We start from the raw sequence: 13,349 nt of genomic DNA, 5'->3' as shown, positions 1-13,349 counted from the left end.
TATGGGAAAGGCTTCAGGAGTTAACCCCAAGGAAAAATCAGGAGTCGGAGTCCCTTAGGCAGTTGGATGTTGGACATCACATCCCTCTGGCAACTCCTGCGGTGGCACTGGTGCCAAACTGTATTGGCTCTGCCTCTCCTTTGGATCCACCAATGTCGCAGAGAGGGAAAACCTGCTGCATGGGCAACAGCTTGTTTTCCAATTGATCCGCCCAGGCCAGAGCCCTGGAGAGGACACTCCAGCTACTTCTCATGGGGTAGATACAACATGGGATGCGGCAGTTACTGGTTATAAGTCACTCAGGAGCTGTGGCTCCTGTATTGGACTGCACAGCTGCAATGTGGCCTGTGGCTCAAGGTGCTGATCCATGGTCGTCCGTGACTGATGGAGGCCTACATATCTTTCTTACTCCAAGTCCTGTATTCTAGCCACCAAGTCATGCCACTTCTCTAACAGAATACTGTTATGTAGGGTTCTGCAAATTTTTCACAGTAAAATGGAATCCTCAGAGTTTAAAAAGTTGGGAACCAATAGGTTAGACTATGATTCCCTTTTATATATCATTAAAAACTACAAACATAATAGAAAAATGGAATCTACTTGCAGACCAACGGTATGGTAGCCTCCACTAGAACAGAAAGAGCCACTAAGCAAAGAATTAATCGGTAATAGAATAATGTTATGGAATCCAGCAGAGAATAAACTACCTAGGGAAACTGTTTCAAATGCTCTAAAGGTTATTAAACTACTATATGTCAAGTGTTGGAGATACAAACACAAAGAATCAATTAACTTCCACTCCAAAGGAGCTAATATCAAAGGGAGACAAATACAGATAGAAGTATATAAAGAATAAAGAGAATATAAAGTAGTTAAATAAAAGGGAATCTGGGAAAGAAGATATTAGCAGTTATAGGAAATCAGGAAAAGTTTCATGTAGCATTTGATCTGCATCTTGAAGGAATAGAAGGATTCTATGAAGTGAAGAAGTGCATTCCAGGTATGGTGGACTGGCAGTATCAACAAAAGACAGGGATAGAGTATTGTGTGTGAGGAACACAGAAAAGGCCTGCTTGGCTGGATTCCAGAATGTATGGCAGGGAGTAATGTACAATGAGACTGAAAATATAGGTTGCAAATAGGCTGTGAGGGGATTTAAAAGCAAAAGTTAAAACAGACAGTATTACTTGCATATCTTGACCTATCTGCCTAACTTTAGATGTTCATAGCTTGAGCTTTTTAATTATTAACATTGTGCCAAACTGTACCTTCAAATATAGTTGGGTATAAAAGTTTGGCTATGTATCCTAGTCTTTAACACAACCATCTTTTGTCCCCCTAGTGATAGAGAATGTATCAGATGTGTGTAATGCTGCGCATGAGATGAGGACTTTCTCATAACTAAGAGTAGGTGGTACCTCCCAAACTCCAGCTGGGCTGTGTCAAAATGCTTTTGGGAAGTCCTACAGGATAGATTAAGTTATTCCCTACTTCACAGCATAGTTTAATGCTGCTCTATTTGTCCATAACTGGCATGAAGTAGGTTTTGATCTGGCTACTATGACATGATTTTAAAATACCAACTCACTTATACTTTTTACATACACATCTCATCAGGAACCAGTTTTATGAACAAGGAAACTGAACTTCAGAAAGGTTAATGAGGTCCAATGACATGTTCAGCATGAAAACCAAAAAGTTTCATCCTATGTGAAAACCAAGTGCTAGTTAGAATTCTGAAGGTAATTTTTATGTTTTTGGTGACCTAAAGTAGGGTGGGTTACAAAATTATAGATTATTTGTCCTGAAACCCAACCTCCCAACCAATGCAGAAATCTTTTCACAACATAACTGTATTTGGAGTCTGAGAACTTGGGTTCAAATGACTGTACTTATAACCTGATAGCAAAAGCACTCTGAGTTTCAGATTCTGTACCTTGGTGGGTTAATGAGGGTTAAGTGACTTGCCCAGGGTCACACAGTAAATGTCAAGTGTATGAGGCCGGAATTGAACTCAGGTCCTTCTGAATCCAGGGACTGCACTTTATCCACTGCGCCATCTAGCTACCCCCCCCAGACTCTTTCATCTGTATGTGTACTGGAGAGGGGTTGGACCCGAAGACTTCTATGATCTCTTCCAGCTCCAGTCTAAGACAGTTAATAAATGGAATTCCAGCCTCAGAATACTGTCAGTGGTTTACTGCCCTTACACTATTACTGTTAGAATGTAACCTCCATTAAAGTAAGGATTATTTTTGTAACCCCAGGGCTATCAATGTAATTTGGCCCACAGGAGTTTAATGATTGCCAAGTCCCTAAGCAGAAATCCAAACACTATAATTTATAAATGAAAACTAACAATCTGAAGACCATTACTCTTATCTTAATCTCCTCACCACTTCCTTCAAGTCTTTGGCATTCATTACATAATTTACAGGCCCTTTAAGATGGACAGCCATGCTCTGATACAGTGGAACATTCAAATATTCCTCATAATATGTGCAGAACTAAACACAATACGCCAAATTCAACCTGATGGGAAATTGAGGCCTTTTTGGGAAAAAACATTTTTGAAACAACTTAAAAATAACCAATTAACATTAATACCAAAGTACACGAATCACATTTATCCCAGTATTTACTCTCAACTGTCATTAACTTAAGATAGGAAAGATATCTAATTCTTTTTTTGTAATTATGTAGCTAACTTGAAAATGTGATCTTACTTTATGAAAGATTTCAGTGAAAAGTAAATTAAGAATTCATACAATTTAGTAATGTTAGGACCAAATTAAAAAGCGTAACAAATTACTTTTATGTTCTATATATTAAATATAATAATTTGAACTTAAATAATTCAATTCAAAGTGAACTGAGACCCAGATGCAAACCAAAACACAGCAAACCATACAAAAAAACATGAAATACAGAGCAAATGTACTTGATCCTTATGGCCCCTGTTAATTTTAATTTACTTTTAAAGGATGTTGATTTCTTTAATGTGGTTGTTAATCTTATAAAAACAAGCAATTATACAAATAGCATTAGAAACCAAAGAGATGAAAATATACAGTTCTTAACATTTCTATTGTAGGTTTTGCTTTAGTGATCTGATTCATGTTAGATCTAGCTTCCAAAAAGTAACACAGAAGGAACTGTTAGAATCATTTGCATAATTAGCTATTACATTCTATAAATCACTAAAAGAAAAAAGTTAATGCAAATACTAGTCACAAAAGTCTAAGTCACATTTATTTGCACATGAACAGTATTGACCAACAGATACTAGGATCATACAAAATTATAAAATACAATTTGATCATCACTGTGTATCACCTTGTTTTGCATACATATTCAAGTCTAGATCTGAGTTCCCCTCATTTTGAAAACCTTCATACAACATGAAGAAAATTCTCAATACATATTGGCATTTGTCTTAGCTATAGCCAACATAACCCAGTCATATCAAATCTCCAAGGTTACATCTTAGCCCACCATATCAAAAAAAAAACAAACCAAAAAACCAAGTTTAGAGGCTACTTTTGGTTCCTTCCCTCAGGGGGATAAAGAAATAAATTTTTTCTCTAAGAGGTATAAATTTATCTTATTTATCACTAGCGGCAAATGATGCTACCATGCTCAGGAAGACAAAAGTCAACCAAGTAACAATTAGCAGTATAATGTACCTAAGGATACCTCATATTTGGTTTGAGGATCAAAAACAACAAAAAGGCTTGTTAAAATAAAAAGGGAGGACAAAGAAAAATGACTCTAAAGAATGAGGAGAATGAACTACTTTCTTCCTCAAATTTTTATCCTGGGTAGGTTTCGTCAAACCAAAAACAACCACCTAAGGGGTGAGGTTAAAGTTAACAGTTAATCATGTAAATAAAAATGGGGAAGAAAAAAATGTTCCCCTAAGCACCTCCAGTAGATAGTGGGTAGTAGTTTGAAACTGATTCTGAGGAGATTACACAAGTGTCAACCAGGACATCTCAAAAAAAAATTCTTTAATGTACATTTATTTCTACAAAAACAATGTATGATACAGAATTAGAAGTGAACACATAAACTTAAAGATTTACCTAGTAAAATATACAGATTCTTAATGTAGAGCATGGGATATTTAAAAAAGATGACAAGGGTTGTTAATCTTTTTTATTTTTTTTTACATGTTTTTTTTTGGAACCTCACATAATTTTGATAAATAACTTTTACAAAATTATGTAAAAAGTACAAGAATGTCTGGTAAACAAAGTCTGCATTTTTCCAAAAAGAATTTTACAACATGCAATTCTTAAGGCAGCATTCTCCTTAAAAGGAAAGGTATCCTTTTACACATCAAGACATCTTCTGCTGCAAATAGGCTAAGGAAGCCTGGTTTCTTCCATTAACGCCTTTTGTCTTTCCTGTCTGATTTACGGTCTCTTTCACTTCTTGAAGATCTTTTGCCTGACCGACTACTTTCTGATATAGACCTTTTTCTGTCAGACCGAGAACTCTTATCCTTTGATCCTTTTGTATCTCTGCTACTACCTTTTGAAGACTTGTGATTGTGACTTCTTTCTAGTCCTGATGTATCCCTCCGCTTCCGATCCACACTCCTCCTTCGCTTTCTATCCCTGTTATGTCCCCGACCTCGGCTTCGACTCCTACTCTCACTGCTACTAGAACTGCTACTACTACTGTCTCTGCTGCTGCTTCCACTAGTGCTAGTGCTGCTACTGGAACTACTTCGACTGCTGCTGCTGCCACTGCTGGAGCTGCTGCCACTACTACTACTGGTTGAACTACTACTTGAGGTGCTACTGCTACTGCTATGACTTCTACTCTTGCTAGTTTTGTTTCTGGCTCGACCCCTGCTTCTGCTCCTTGTTTTGGTTTTGGTTTTCCTCTCTGTAGGCATTGTCAAGACTGGCTCTATTTGTACCTCAGGAAGTTTGACAGGTTCTATAGCAAACTCTTTCCTCTCAGTTAGATGCCTTGGTTCCTGCATGACCTGAGGTGGTGGCTCTATAAGTGTCAAGGGCAAAGTCTCAGACTGAGGCAAGGACTGGGGCTGGAGCTGGAGGGAGGGCAGGGGATGAGACTGGGATGGGGGTTGGGACTGGGGCTGGGGTTGAACCACAAACTCTGGTTGGGACTCAGGTTCTCTCTCTTGTTTCTCTTCTGATTCATTTTCAATTTCTGGAACATTAGCATTCTCCTTCACAGGAGAAATAGGCTTATAATCTTTGTTCGGCTGAGCCTCACCTTCCAACTCTGGTCCTATTTCTTTGCTATTCTCATTTTCTGAAGGCCCTACACTTTCAACTTGATTAATTTCCATTTCCTCTGGTTCTGTATCTACATTTTTCACACTTTCTCCCTCCTCTTTCACATCCATAATTTCTTCAGGCTGACTATCCTGTTGCTTCTCTTTTTCCCTCACCTCATTCTCCTCCTCCATTTTAACCTCCATTTCCTTTTTATGTTCCTCCTCCTGTTCTTTCTCTACATCACTATGAACTTCACCTATTTCTTTTTCCTCTTCCTCTCCTGCATCCTCTATTTCTACATCATTGTGCTGATTACCTGTCTCCTCCATCTCTTCCTCACGCTGAGCCACCTTACCCTCTTCTTGCTCCGCCTTCTGTTCTTCATTATGCACCACCTGAGGTTCTTTTTCCTTCATTGATTGTCTTCTAGGCCTAGCCTCCATTTTATTTATTTGTTCTGCAAACTCATTTCGTCTACCTTCAAACATAGCTGAAAAACAAAGAAGGTACTTAAGTATAAGTTTAACATCTAAGAACCAATTTAAAGAGTATGTTAATTTATATTTTGAATAATAAGTTTTCATAAATTTCCTTCATCTATTTTATTTTATTTATTTATTTTGCTGGACAATGGGGGTTAAGTGAGTTGCCCAGGGTCACACAGCTAGTAAGTGTCAAGTGTCTGAGGCCAGATTTGAACTCAGGTACTCCTGAATCCAGGGCCGGTGCTTTATCCACTACACTGCCTAGCCGCCCCCCCCCCCCCAATTTATTTTTAAAAGGGGTAGTTTAGCACAGAACTGCCCTTGGTGTTGAAAGACCAGGGTTCACACCATGTATCTGATATCCCTTGGTTTTGTGACCCTGGGTAAATCACTTAAGCTCTAAATGCACCAGAAAATCCTCTAAGACTAAGCAGCATTAGTAGAAAGAACTCCTCTCCATGGAAGCTCCCTACACCAGTGAAAACACAAATTAAAAAGTAAAAAAAAAAAAAGGGGGGGGTGTATATACAATTTTAGATACAGGTATGTATCTTTACACCTTTGTTGTTGTTTTTTTTTTGGGGGGGGGGAGGTCAACAGATGGCGCCAGTAGATTGTACAGCAAACAAATATACAGATTGACGCAAAGGAAAAGACCTACTAAAATTGATTATAATGTAATTAGTACATGGGCAAAATACCATATAATCTAAATGAAGGAGAAAAACTCTCTTGCTGTGCAATTTTATGCTAGATATGATAAAGGACTGCTTCTGTTTAACTGAACTAGTTCTGTGACATCACATATCGTGCTCTAGTTGTTCTGTTCCCAAGGAGACACAAGTCACTTAATCACCGTGTTGGCAGTGTCTACATTTCCATAAGTACTCCCTCCATACAATCTGTCTGCTCATTTCCCCATCCCCCTTTATTTAATTAGCATTCACAGGACCTACCTGGCTACTAGTGATAAGAATATCAAGCAAAAAGGAGTCAACTTGCATAAATGCTTTATGAAAAAAATATATGCATAAACAGCCCATAAAACATAAAGTCTTGGGAAAAATTGTGCATCAAATAAATGCACTTCCATTTCCAAACTCACTGTCACTTTTGATACTTTTGGATACATCAATATGAAACCACCCATTAAAGGAAACAAAATATACCAAATACATGTGAACAGCTTCCCCAATGAGAAATTTTCAATTGCTTTCTCCATGAACACCTACCGTTCATTTTTCTTTGTGACTCTTCTATCAGCTTTTGTGTAGCTGGGCACATTCTTCCAGGAATGTAGAACAAATGGGGCTTTGTCTTAGTTCTTATATATTTAATTATCTTGGAATTATGCTCATTCCATTCTTCTTGCTAAAGAAAGAGAAGGTAAACATCAATATTTCTGAAAACATGTAAGAATTCTGAGACCAGCTTATTTCTTTGACAATACTCACCAACTGAGCAAGTTCAACCTTTTGTTCTAAAAGTCGCAGTTCTGTCTGTTTAGCACGCCTTTCTTCAAAAAGTTCTCTCCTTTCATTTTCAACTTGTTTTCTTTCTTCTTCTGCTTGCACTTCAAGTTTTTGTTCAATTTCTTGACGCCTCTTTTGCTAAACATGAAGAATTTGTTTTAAGATTTATATTTTATAATGTTACAAAGAACTATGAAGAAGTTTGTTTCAATTAACTATAAAAAAAGTTAATTTTAAGTAGCTGAAATGACTTTTGAACTATGCAGGTAAATTACTTACTCATGGCCACTAGCATAATTTAAAGTTTCTCAATTCTCTAATACTAAACCAGACACATTTGGAATTGGGAACATTTTCATGTAAATTGTGATTACATATTTAATAGAAACTTTTGAACCTCAAAGCCACTTTATCTTAGGATCTCACAAAACATTTGGTTCTGAAATTCAAATAAAAGGCTACCTACATTTGCATTTCATTCCCTTACTAGACTGATAAAAATTACAGAATTTCAGAGTTGGAAGAGACCTCAGAAGTCATCTAGTTTAAAACATCTGAAGTAGAATCTTCTTGACCATGCCCCCAACAAAGCCATTCGGCCTCTTCCAGAAGATCTCCAGGGAGGAGGGGCCCCACTCCATTTGTGGACAGCTCCTTTTGTTAAGAAAATTTCCTTTAATGTTCCTCTCTGCAGCTTCAACCTAGTTCTACTTCCATAAAAAGAGCAGCCACTAATCTGAGACCCAAAAGGCCTATACTGTAAGCACCTCCCCTAGTTCAGACACTTTTCTAAATGATTCCTGGAAAATTCAGACTAGTCTGAGTTAAGAACTCCTTAGAGACCTAAAGAACATTAGTTCAATTCCATCCCCTATTTTTTCTTACATATAAAATGGGGATAACAGCGGCGACTACCTCAAGGGTGGTTGTGAGGATTAAATGAAAGTATACCAAAAATCCTAAATCACTACAAAAACTGAGGCAGTGAGGCATAGCAGACAGTACCAGTCTCAAGAGTGAGAACCTGGGTTCAGTGTCCCAGACAACTCTGTAAGACTAAGTGTCTTTATAGGTGTCATACATACAAAGAATTCAAAGAATTTTCTCTTTGCAAGTTCTCTTTACCAATGAAATCATCAGTCTGGTCCAAAATATGTTTATTTATATGATCTCATCTATAACATTTTGATGGTATATAAAGTTTTACTAGTTGATATTAGTTACTATCTATCCCAACACAAGCAGTATTCAGCCAAGCATTTCTCCAGGAACCATTTTGTGGTTTAACCAAACTTATTTTGTTTCTCTTAGATTCTTGTTTTCCACTGTACTCAAATGATGTCAGAAATAACTGACATTACTGCATCTTCACAGAAGAACAAGACAAAAATCTTCATCGATCAGTTCAACCAACACTTTGGTCAGTTTTTAGCTTCATTTAAAATTTGCTACAAAGTGCTTTCATTTAAAAGGTATTAAGAACCAAATGCCAAATATTTTTCAATAATTATACTGACAACTCATAGAAGACAAAATAATTAAAGCAAGAATTGTATACACACCCTTTCCGTAGCTACAGTGGATTCCTGTTTAAATTTCTGAAGGGTACCCATTAACAAGCCAAATATACGTCGATTCCTAAAGGCCAGAAATTATAAAAATGTAATTTAAATAGGATCAGATTTATTAAATCCCCCTACAAATCACACCAAAACAAAAAGCTAATTCTATCTCCTTGAAATAATTACAAAGAACATTTGTATCCCCCAAAGGGAAAATGTTAAGATATTTTTTTCAAGGGGATTAATACTGTATGATCCAGTGTGCCAAGTAATTTAATACCTTTGTTTTCCCTTTTCATCCATATTTTGATCCTGAATAAGGTCTCGACGTGTACGCTCTTTGGAGGTAGCTACAACTGAAGACTGCAACGCTGGCTATGAGAGAAAAATTTATCACAAGTTATAATAACTACATGCCCACTTAGCCATTAACACAAACTCTTTCCATCACAATACCTTTTTAACATCATCATCCTCTGCGTCGCTTTCTTGGCGTGATTCTCTTCTTGTCCGACGCTCCCCTCCCAGCCTGATATAAAAGAAACAATTTAGGATGATCATTACTGAAACTGAGTTAAGTGAATATCAAAGGCCAACACTCACATATTTTTCAAGCTATAGCACTAGAATACCATCACTAATCATGTCATCTCTCAATACCAATTTACCAAATTATGAAAAGTCTCCATATGCCTTTCTATTTCACCTCTGTATGACTACTCAGAATACTTATTACACTTTTAACAGTGAAAGGATAAAAATTTTTGGTGCTAACAACATCAGCTTTTAAAATAAACTTTTGAATCAGACTTAAATAGTTTTTACATGTCTACAAGATAATAAAATTTTTGTCCATGCTCTGTTCAATCTGTCTGATCTTAATACAACTGTTAAACAATAAAAACCTTAAGAGTTAATCGCTGAATTAGAAATGATTGATGAAATAATGTTTTTCCTTAGTTTATCATTCTTGTCTGGCAACACCTAAAACTGAATTCATGCTACTTAAAGGTTACTATAATGTTTCAATAACAAACATTAAAAGACTTAGTTCAAAACAAAAAGGCAATGTAAAGAATTATTTCGGGTTTTGTATAAAAGTGAACTGGAAAAAAAATGCCTTAATAAACTCATGAACAACCATTACTATCTACGAACTGCTTTTGTTCACTCAGGTTCAATAAGCAGAAAATTTTAGGAAAGCAATAGAAACCCAAGTTAACAAACACAAACTCATATTGAGGATTGTTAGCTAATAAAAGGCTAATGAAAATTAGGTAACATACTTTGTGTTTTGTTTTTTTTTAAGTGAGGCAATTGGGGTTAAGTGACTTGCCCAGGGTCACACAGCTAGTAAGTGTTAAGTGTCTGAGGCGGGATTTGAACTCAGGTCCTCCTGAATCCAGGGCTGGTGCTCTATCCACTGCGCCACCTAGCTGCCCCAGTAACATACTTTAAGGTGGGTTTCTACCCTGATGACAATTCAACCAAGAAAGCAAAAAAGTGGGTAGGGGACAGAAGCATATAGAACCATTCATTTTTGAAAGTTTTTTGAAAAATTTCAGTTTTTTCAAGGAGTAGGGAACTCTAGAATTTCCAAGTAATTCTGGCTAGAGGCTGTCTGTCTAGGTTCACTTAGATTTTTGGGGTTTTTTTGCGGGGCAATGGGCGTGACTTGCCCAGGGTCACACAGCTGGTAAGTGTCAAGTGTCTGAGGCCGGATTTGAACTCAGGTACTCCTGAATCCAGGGCTGGTGCTCTATCCACTGCACCACCTAGCCGCCTCCCACTTAGATTTTTAAATCTTAAAAGGAACAAAGGGCACTTTGGAAGATGTATATACCATAAAGTCAATTCACCAAGTCATAAAAATAGCTGCTATTTATTTAGCCAAATTTACAAAGGCTTTACATACATGTCATTTGTTCCTCAAAACAACTCCTAATACCACAGACTACTGAATATCCATAACTGGTTGAAACTGATCTTGTATTAATTGTATTTCAAGAAACACAATTTAAACAACTATCTCCACTAAACTTACCTACTGACTGCCCCTTCAAGGTCTCTCTGTTTGGCTGGGGGTCCTCCTCCACTATCTGAGAATCCACGCCTAAAATAAAAAAATATTAAGACTTTGACAAAAATAAGTATATAAGCTGTTCGTTTTTACAATGAAATTACAAATAGTTGAATACATTATTTTTTTAAAATGTCTTTAGAATGGCAATACCAAAAACCTTGTATAAGATGAATAATAAAATATTTAATTCTAAAATGCTAGATCCCTCCCCCACCAGAAGATGATGGGGTAGAACCCACAAATCTTAAAATGACATTGCATTTCCTATTAGCTATTTCCATTTCTCATCAAACTTAATTTGTTATTTGTTAAATTATTAGTTTCTGGCCTTTAAACCTTAAGTCTCCATACCATGCAAAGGACTGTTTCAAAATTCAAATGTTATCAAAATACCCAAAAGATTCACAATAGGGTCAGCACTCTTAAAAAAGGATTTAAAACCCCCCCTCTAAATTTTATTGTTTTAAGTTTTATGTTAAACTCTAAAATGATCTCTTTTAAAAATGAGGTTTAAAAAGGGCACCTTCATTAGTAAAGGTATCTTAAGGGAATTTTAAAGATAAGATTTAAAGTATAGGGTCTAGACCAATGATTTCATAAGTAAAGGGAATTTCCAGGTGAGGAAACTCTATCAAGCAGGTTGGCACTTTATCTGCAATTTATCCTTTTATAGGATTGTCTTAGAGAGTAGAGAGGTTTAAGTAATTTGCCCAGGGTGACTTTGGCCAGTATGTGTCAGAAATGGGAGTTGAACCAAAATCTTCCTGGTGTTGAGGCTGGCTTTCTATTCACTAAGCCATGCAGCCTCTCAAAGTATAAAGTCAAATATATAAAAAAAAATTCATTCCCCCTATCAGAATCCACTGTTATTTTTTTTAAAAATAAGAATTAGTAAATACTTCAGTTCAAGAGAAATGAAAGGTGGTCCTTACCTTAGCAATAAACTACCACGACCCCTACCTCCACCAGGGCCTGAGAGCGCCAGCAATCTAGCTTGGATGGGTCTGTAAAGAGATTTAGGAATTGGCATACTGTGAAACAATAGCTCATAGTACATGTAAATGAAAAAGAAGCACCAAACCAACTGTAAAAGGAAACAAATTTTATAAGAGGAAAATCACTTAGGTCAACCTCTTAAATGGCTTTGGTAGATGTAGGTGTTTTTTAGCATAAGTTTAGCTCATTAAATATTTTCTTACTGATGTTAATAAGAAAAATGAATGAGTTGGAGATAACCTCAAACTCCCACAAATTCCAATGTCGGGGTGGCCTAGGCCAAGTCTGGTTTACAAGTCACCAGTTACCAGTTACCCCCAATCATGGCTTATACAGGCCAAAGGTTTGAGCCGAAATGTCCGAAATCTCCTTCATACATATACAGTAACGCCAGGGAGGAAAGAATGCCCCTGCTTCCGACCTGCAGGGAGGAACGGGAAGCCAAAACGTGGTCTAGAGGCTTCACCGTGGACTGCCCGAGCCGAGGGGTCCAGCAGGTCCCCGGGCCCCCCCACCCCACCGCCCGTCCGGGGCCTGGACGAGGGATGAGGAAGGCCGTGGGCCTTTGTGGCGCGCTCGCCGGGAGCTCCAGCATATCGGGGGAAGCCGGGCCGGGTGCGGGAGTCGGGGGCACCGGGGCCCGGCTTTTCCGCAGGCCTCTCCTGCAGCAGTTCCAACGCGCCCCGCGTTCCCACCTTTCCCCCTCCCCTGACGACCCACAAGACCAAAGCAGGGCGGCGACGGTCCCCCAGGGCCGTCCCCGCCCCAGGGGGAGGAGGCCCCACAGTCGCCCCCCGGAAAAGGTCCGGTGGCTCCTACCCTCCCCAAGATGCGGCCCAGGTTTGCCTCCTTCCCTGCCCCCACTCCGCCAAGGTCCCGCGTCCTCATGGCGCCGAGAGACCTTTAGGGGAACCTCACCTCACGTCATTCGGATCCCGGCCGGTTAGCTTCCGAATATTTTCATCTACATTTTTTAAGCTTTCCTTGGCTTTTTCCAGCTGCTCCTGCAAAGTTCTCACTGCGACCGCCATCTTCTCAACCCGCGGCTGGTGCGGAGAGAGCTCTCAAGGCAGGTCGTCCCGCGTCGCGAGATCAGGCTGGGAGTGATAGTTAGGATTAACCAATCAGAATGGGTTTTGAGCTCCGCCGTCGACCACTTAGAGAATTCAGGGGCGGAACTGACTCTCGACCAATGAATAAAGCCACAAGGCGGCAACCTGCGCAGCCAATGGAGTGACTTCCTTTTGGGAATGGTGATCCAGCCAGAGTTCGGGGGAGGCGGGGCTTGAGGTCTTCCATTTACTAGAGAACAGTGTCACCCTGCCCCTGAAGGTTTCAAGTTCTCCAGACCTTTCTCCCATCCCCAATAACATTTCATTTGGATTGTCAGGGGCAGGAGGGGAGGAGGGGGCGTGAGTTATTTTTATGCATTAATGGGGAAGAAGGACAAATTTTCTTTCTACTCAAATAATAGAATGGGAATGAAGGATGGA

General features: G+C 38.7%; 1 protein-coding gene across 1 annotated transcript; it reads right to left on the bottom strand.

The window, feature by feature from the left end:
- Window positions 1–3,038: 3,038 nt before the first annotated feature.
- Window positions 3,039–12,953, bottom strand: PNN (pinin, desmosome associated protein). The gene is made up of 9 exons (XM_043986067.1): window positions 12,775–12,953; window positions 11,793–11,864; window positions 10,822–10,890; window positions 9,234–9,306; window positions 9,058–9,152; window positions 8,778–8,853; window positions 7,198–7,353; window positions 6,976–7,114; window positions 3,039–5,748 (listed from the first exon to the last, which is right to left on the bottom strand). The coding sequence occupies exons 1-9, from the start codon at window positions 12,885–12,887 to the stop codon at window positions 4,391–4,393; spliced, it is 2,151 nt and encodes a 716-aa protein (XP_043842002.1). The 5' UTR covers window positions 12,888–12,953; the 3' UTR covers window positions 3,039–4,390.
- Window positions 12,954–13,349: the final 396 nt, after the last annotated feature.

This window comes from Dromiciops gliroides, chromosome 2 (genome assembly GCF_019393635.1).
Source record: "Dromiciops gliroides isolate mDroGli1 chromosome 2, mDroGli1.pri, whole genome shotgun sequence".
In the NCBI taxonomy this organism is placed as follows: Eukaryota; Metazoa; Chordata; class Mammalia; order Microbiotheria; family Microbiotheriidae; genus Dromiciops; species Dromiciops gliroides.
The sequence above is the reverse complement of the archived record's forward strand: the minus strand, read 5'-3'. Positions and strand labels throughout refer to the sequence as shown.

What these genes read in the sequence shown, in the direction of transcription:
- PNN (XM_043986067.1), bottom strand. Translation starts at nt 12,887, where the DNA reads ATGGCGGTCGCAGTGAGAACTTTGCAGGAGCAGCTGGAAAAAGCCAAG. An exon ending in CTTGAAGGGGCAGTCAGTAG is followed by an intron (nt 9,307 to 10,821) that starts GTAAGTTTAGTG and finishes CTTTTATATCAG; the next exon opens with GCTGGGAGGGGAGCGTCGGA. An exon ending in AGGTTGAACTTGCTCAGTTG is followed by an intron (nt 7,115 to 7,197) that starts GTGAGTATTGTC and finishes CTCTTTCTTTAG; the next exon opens with CAAGAAGAATGGAATGAGCA.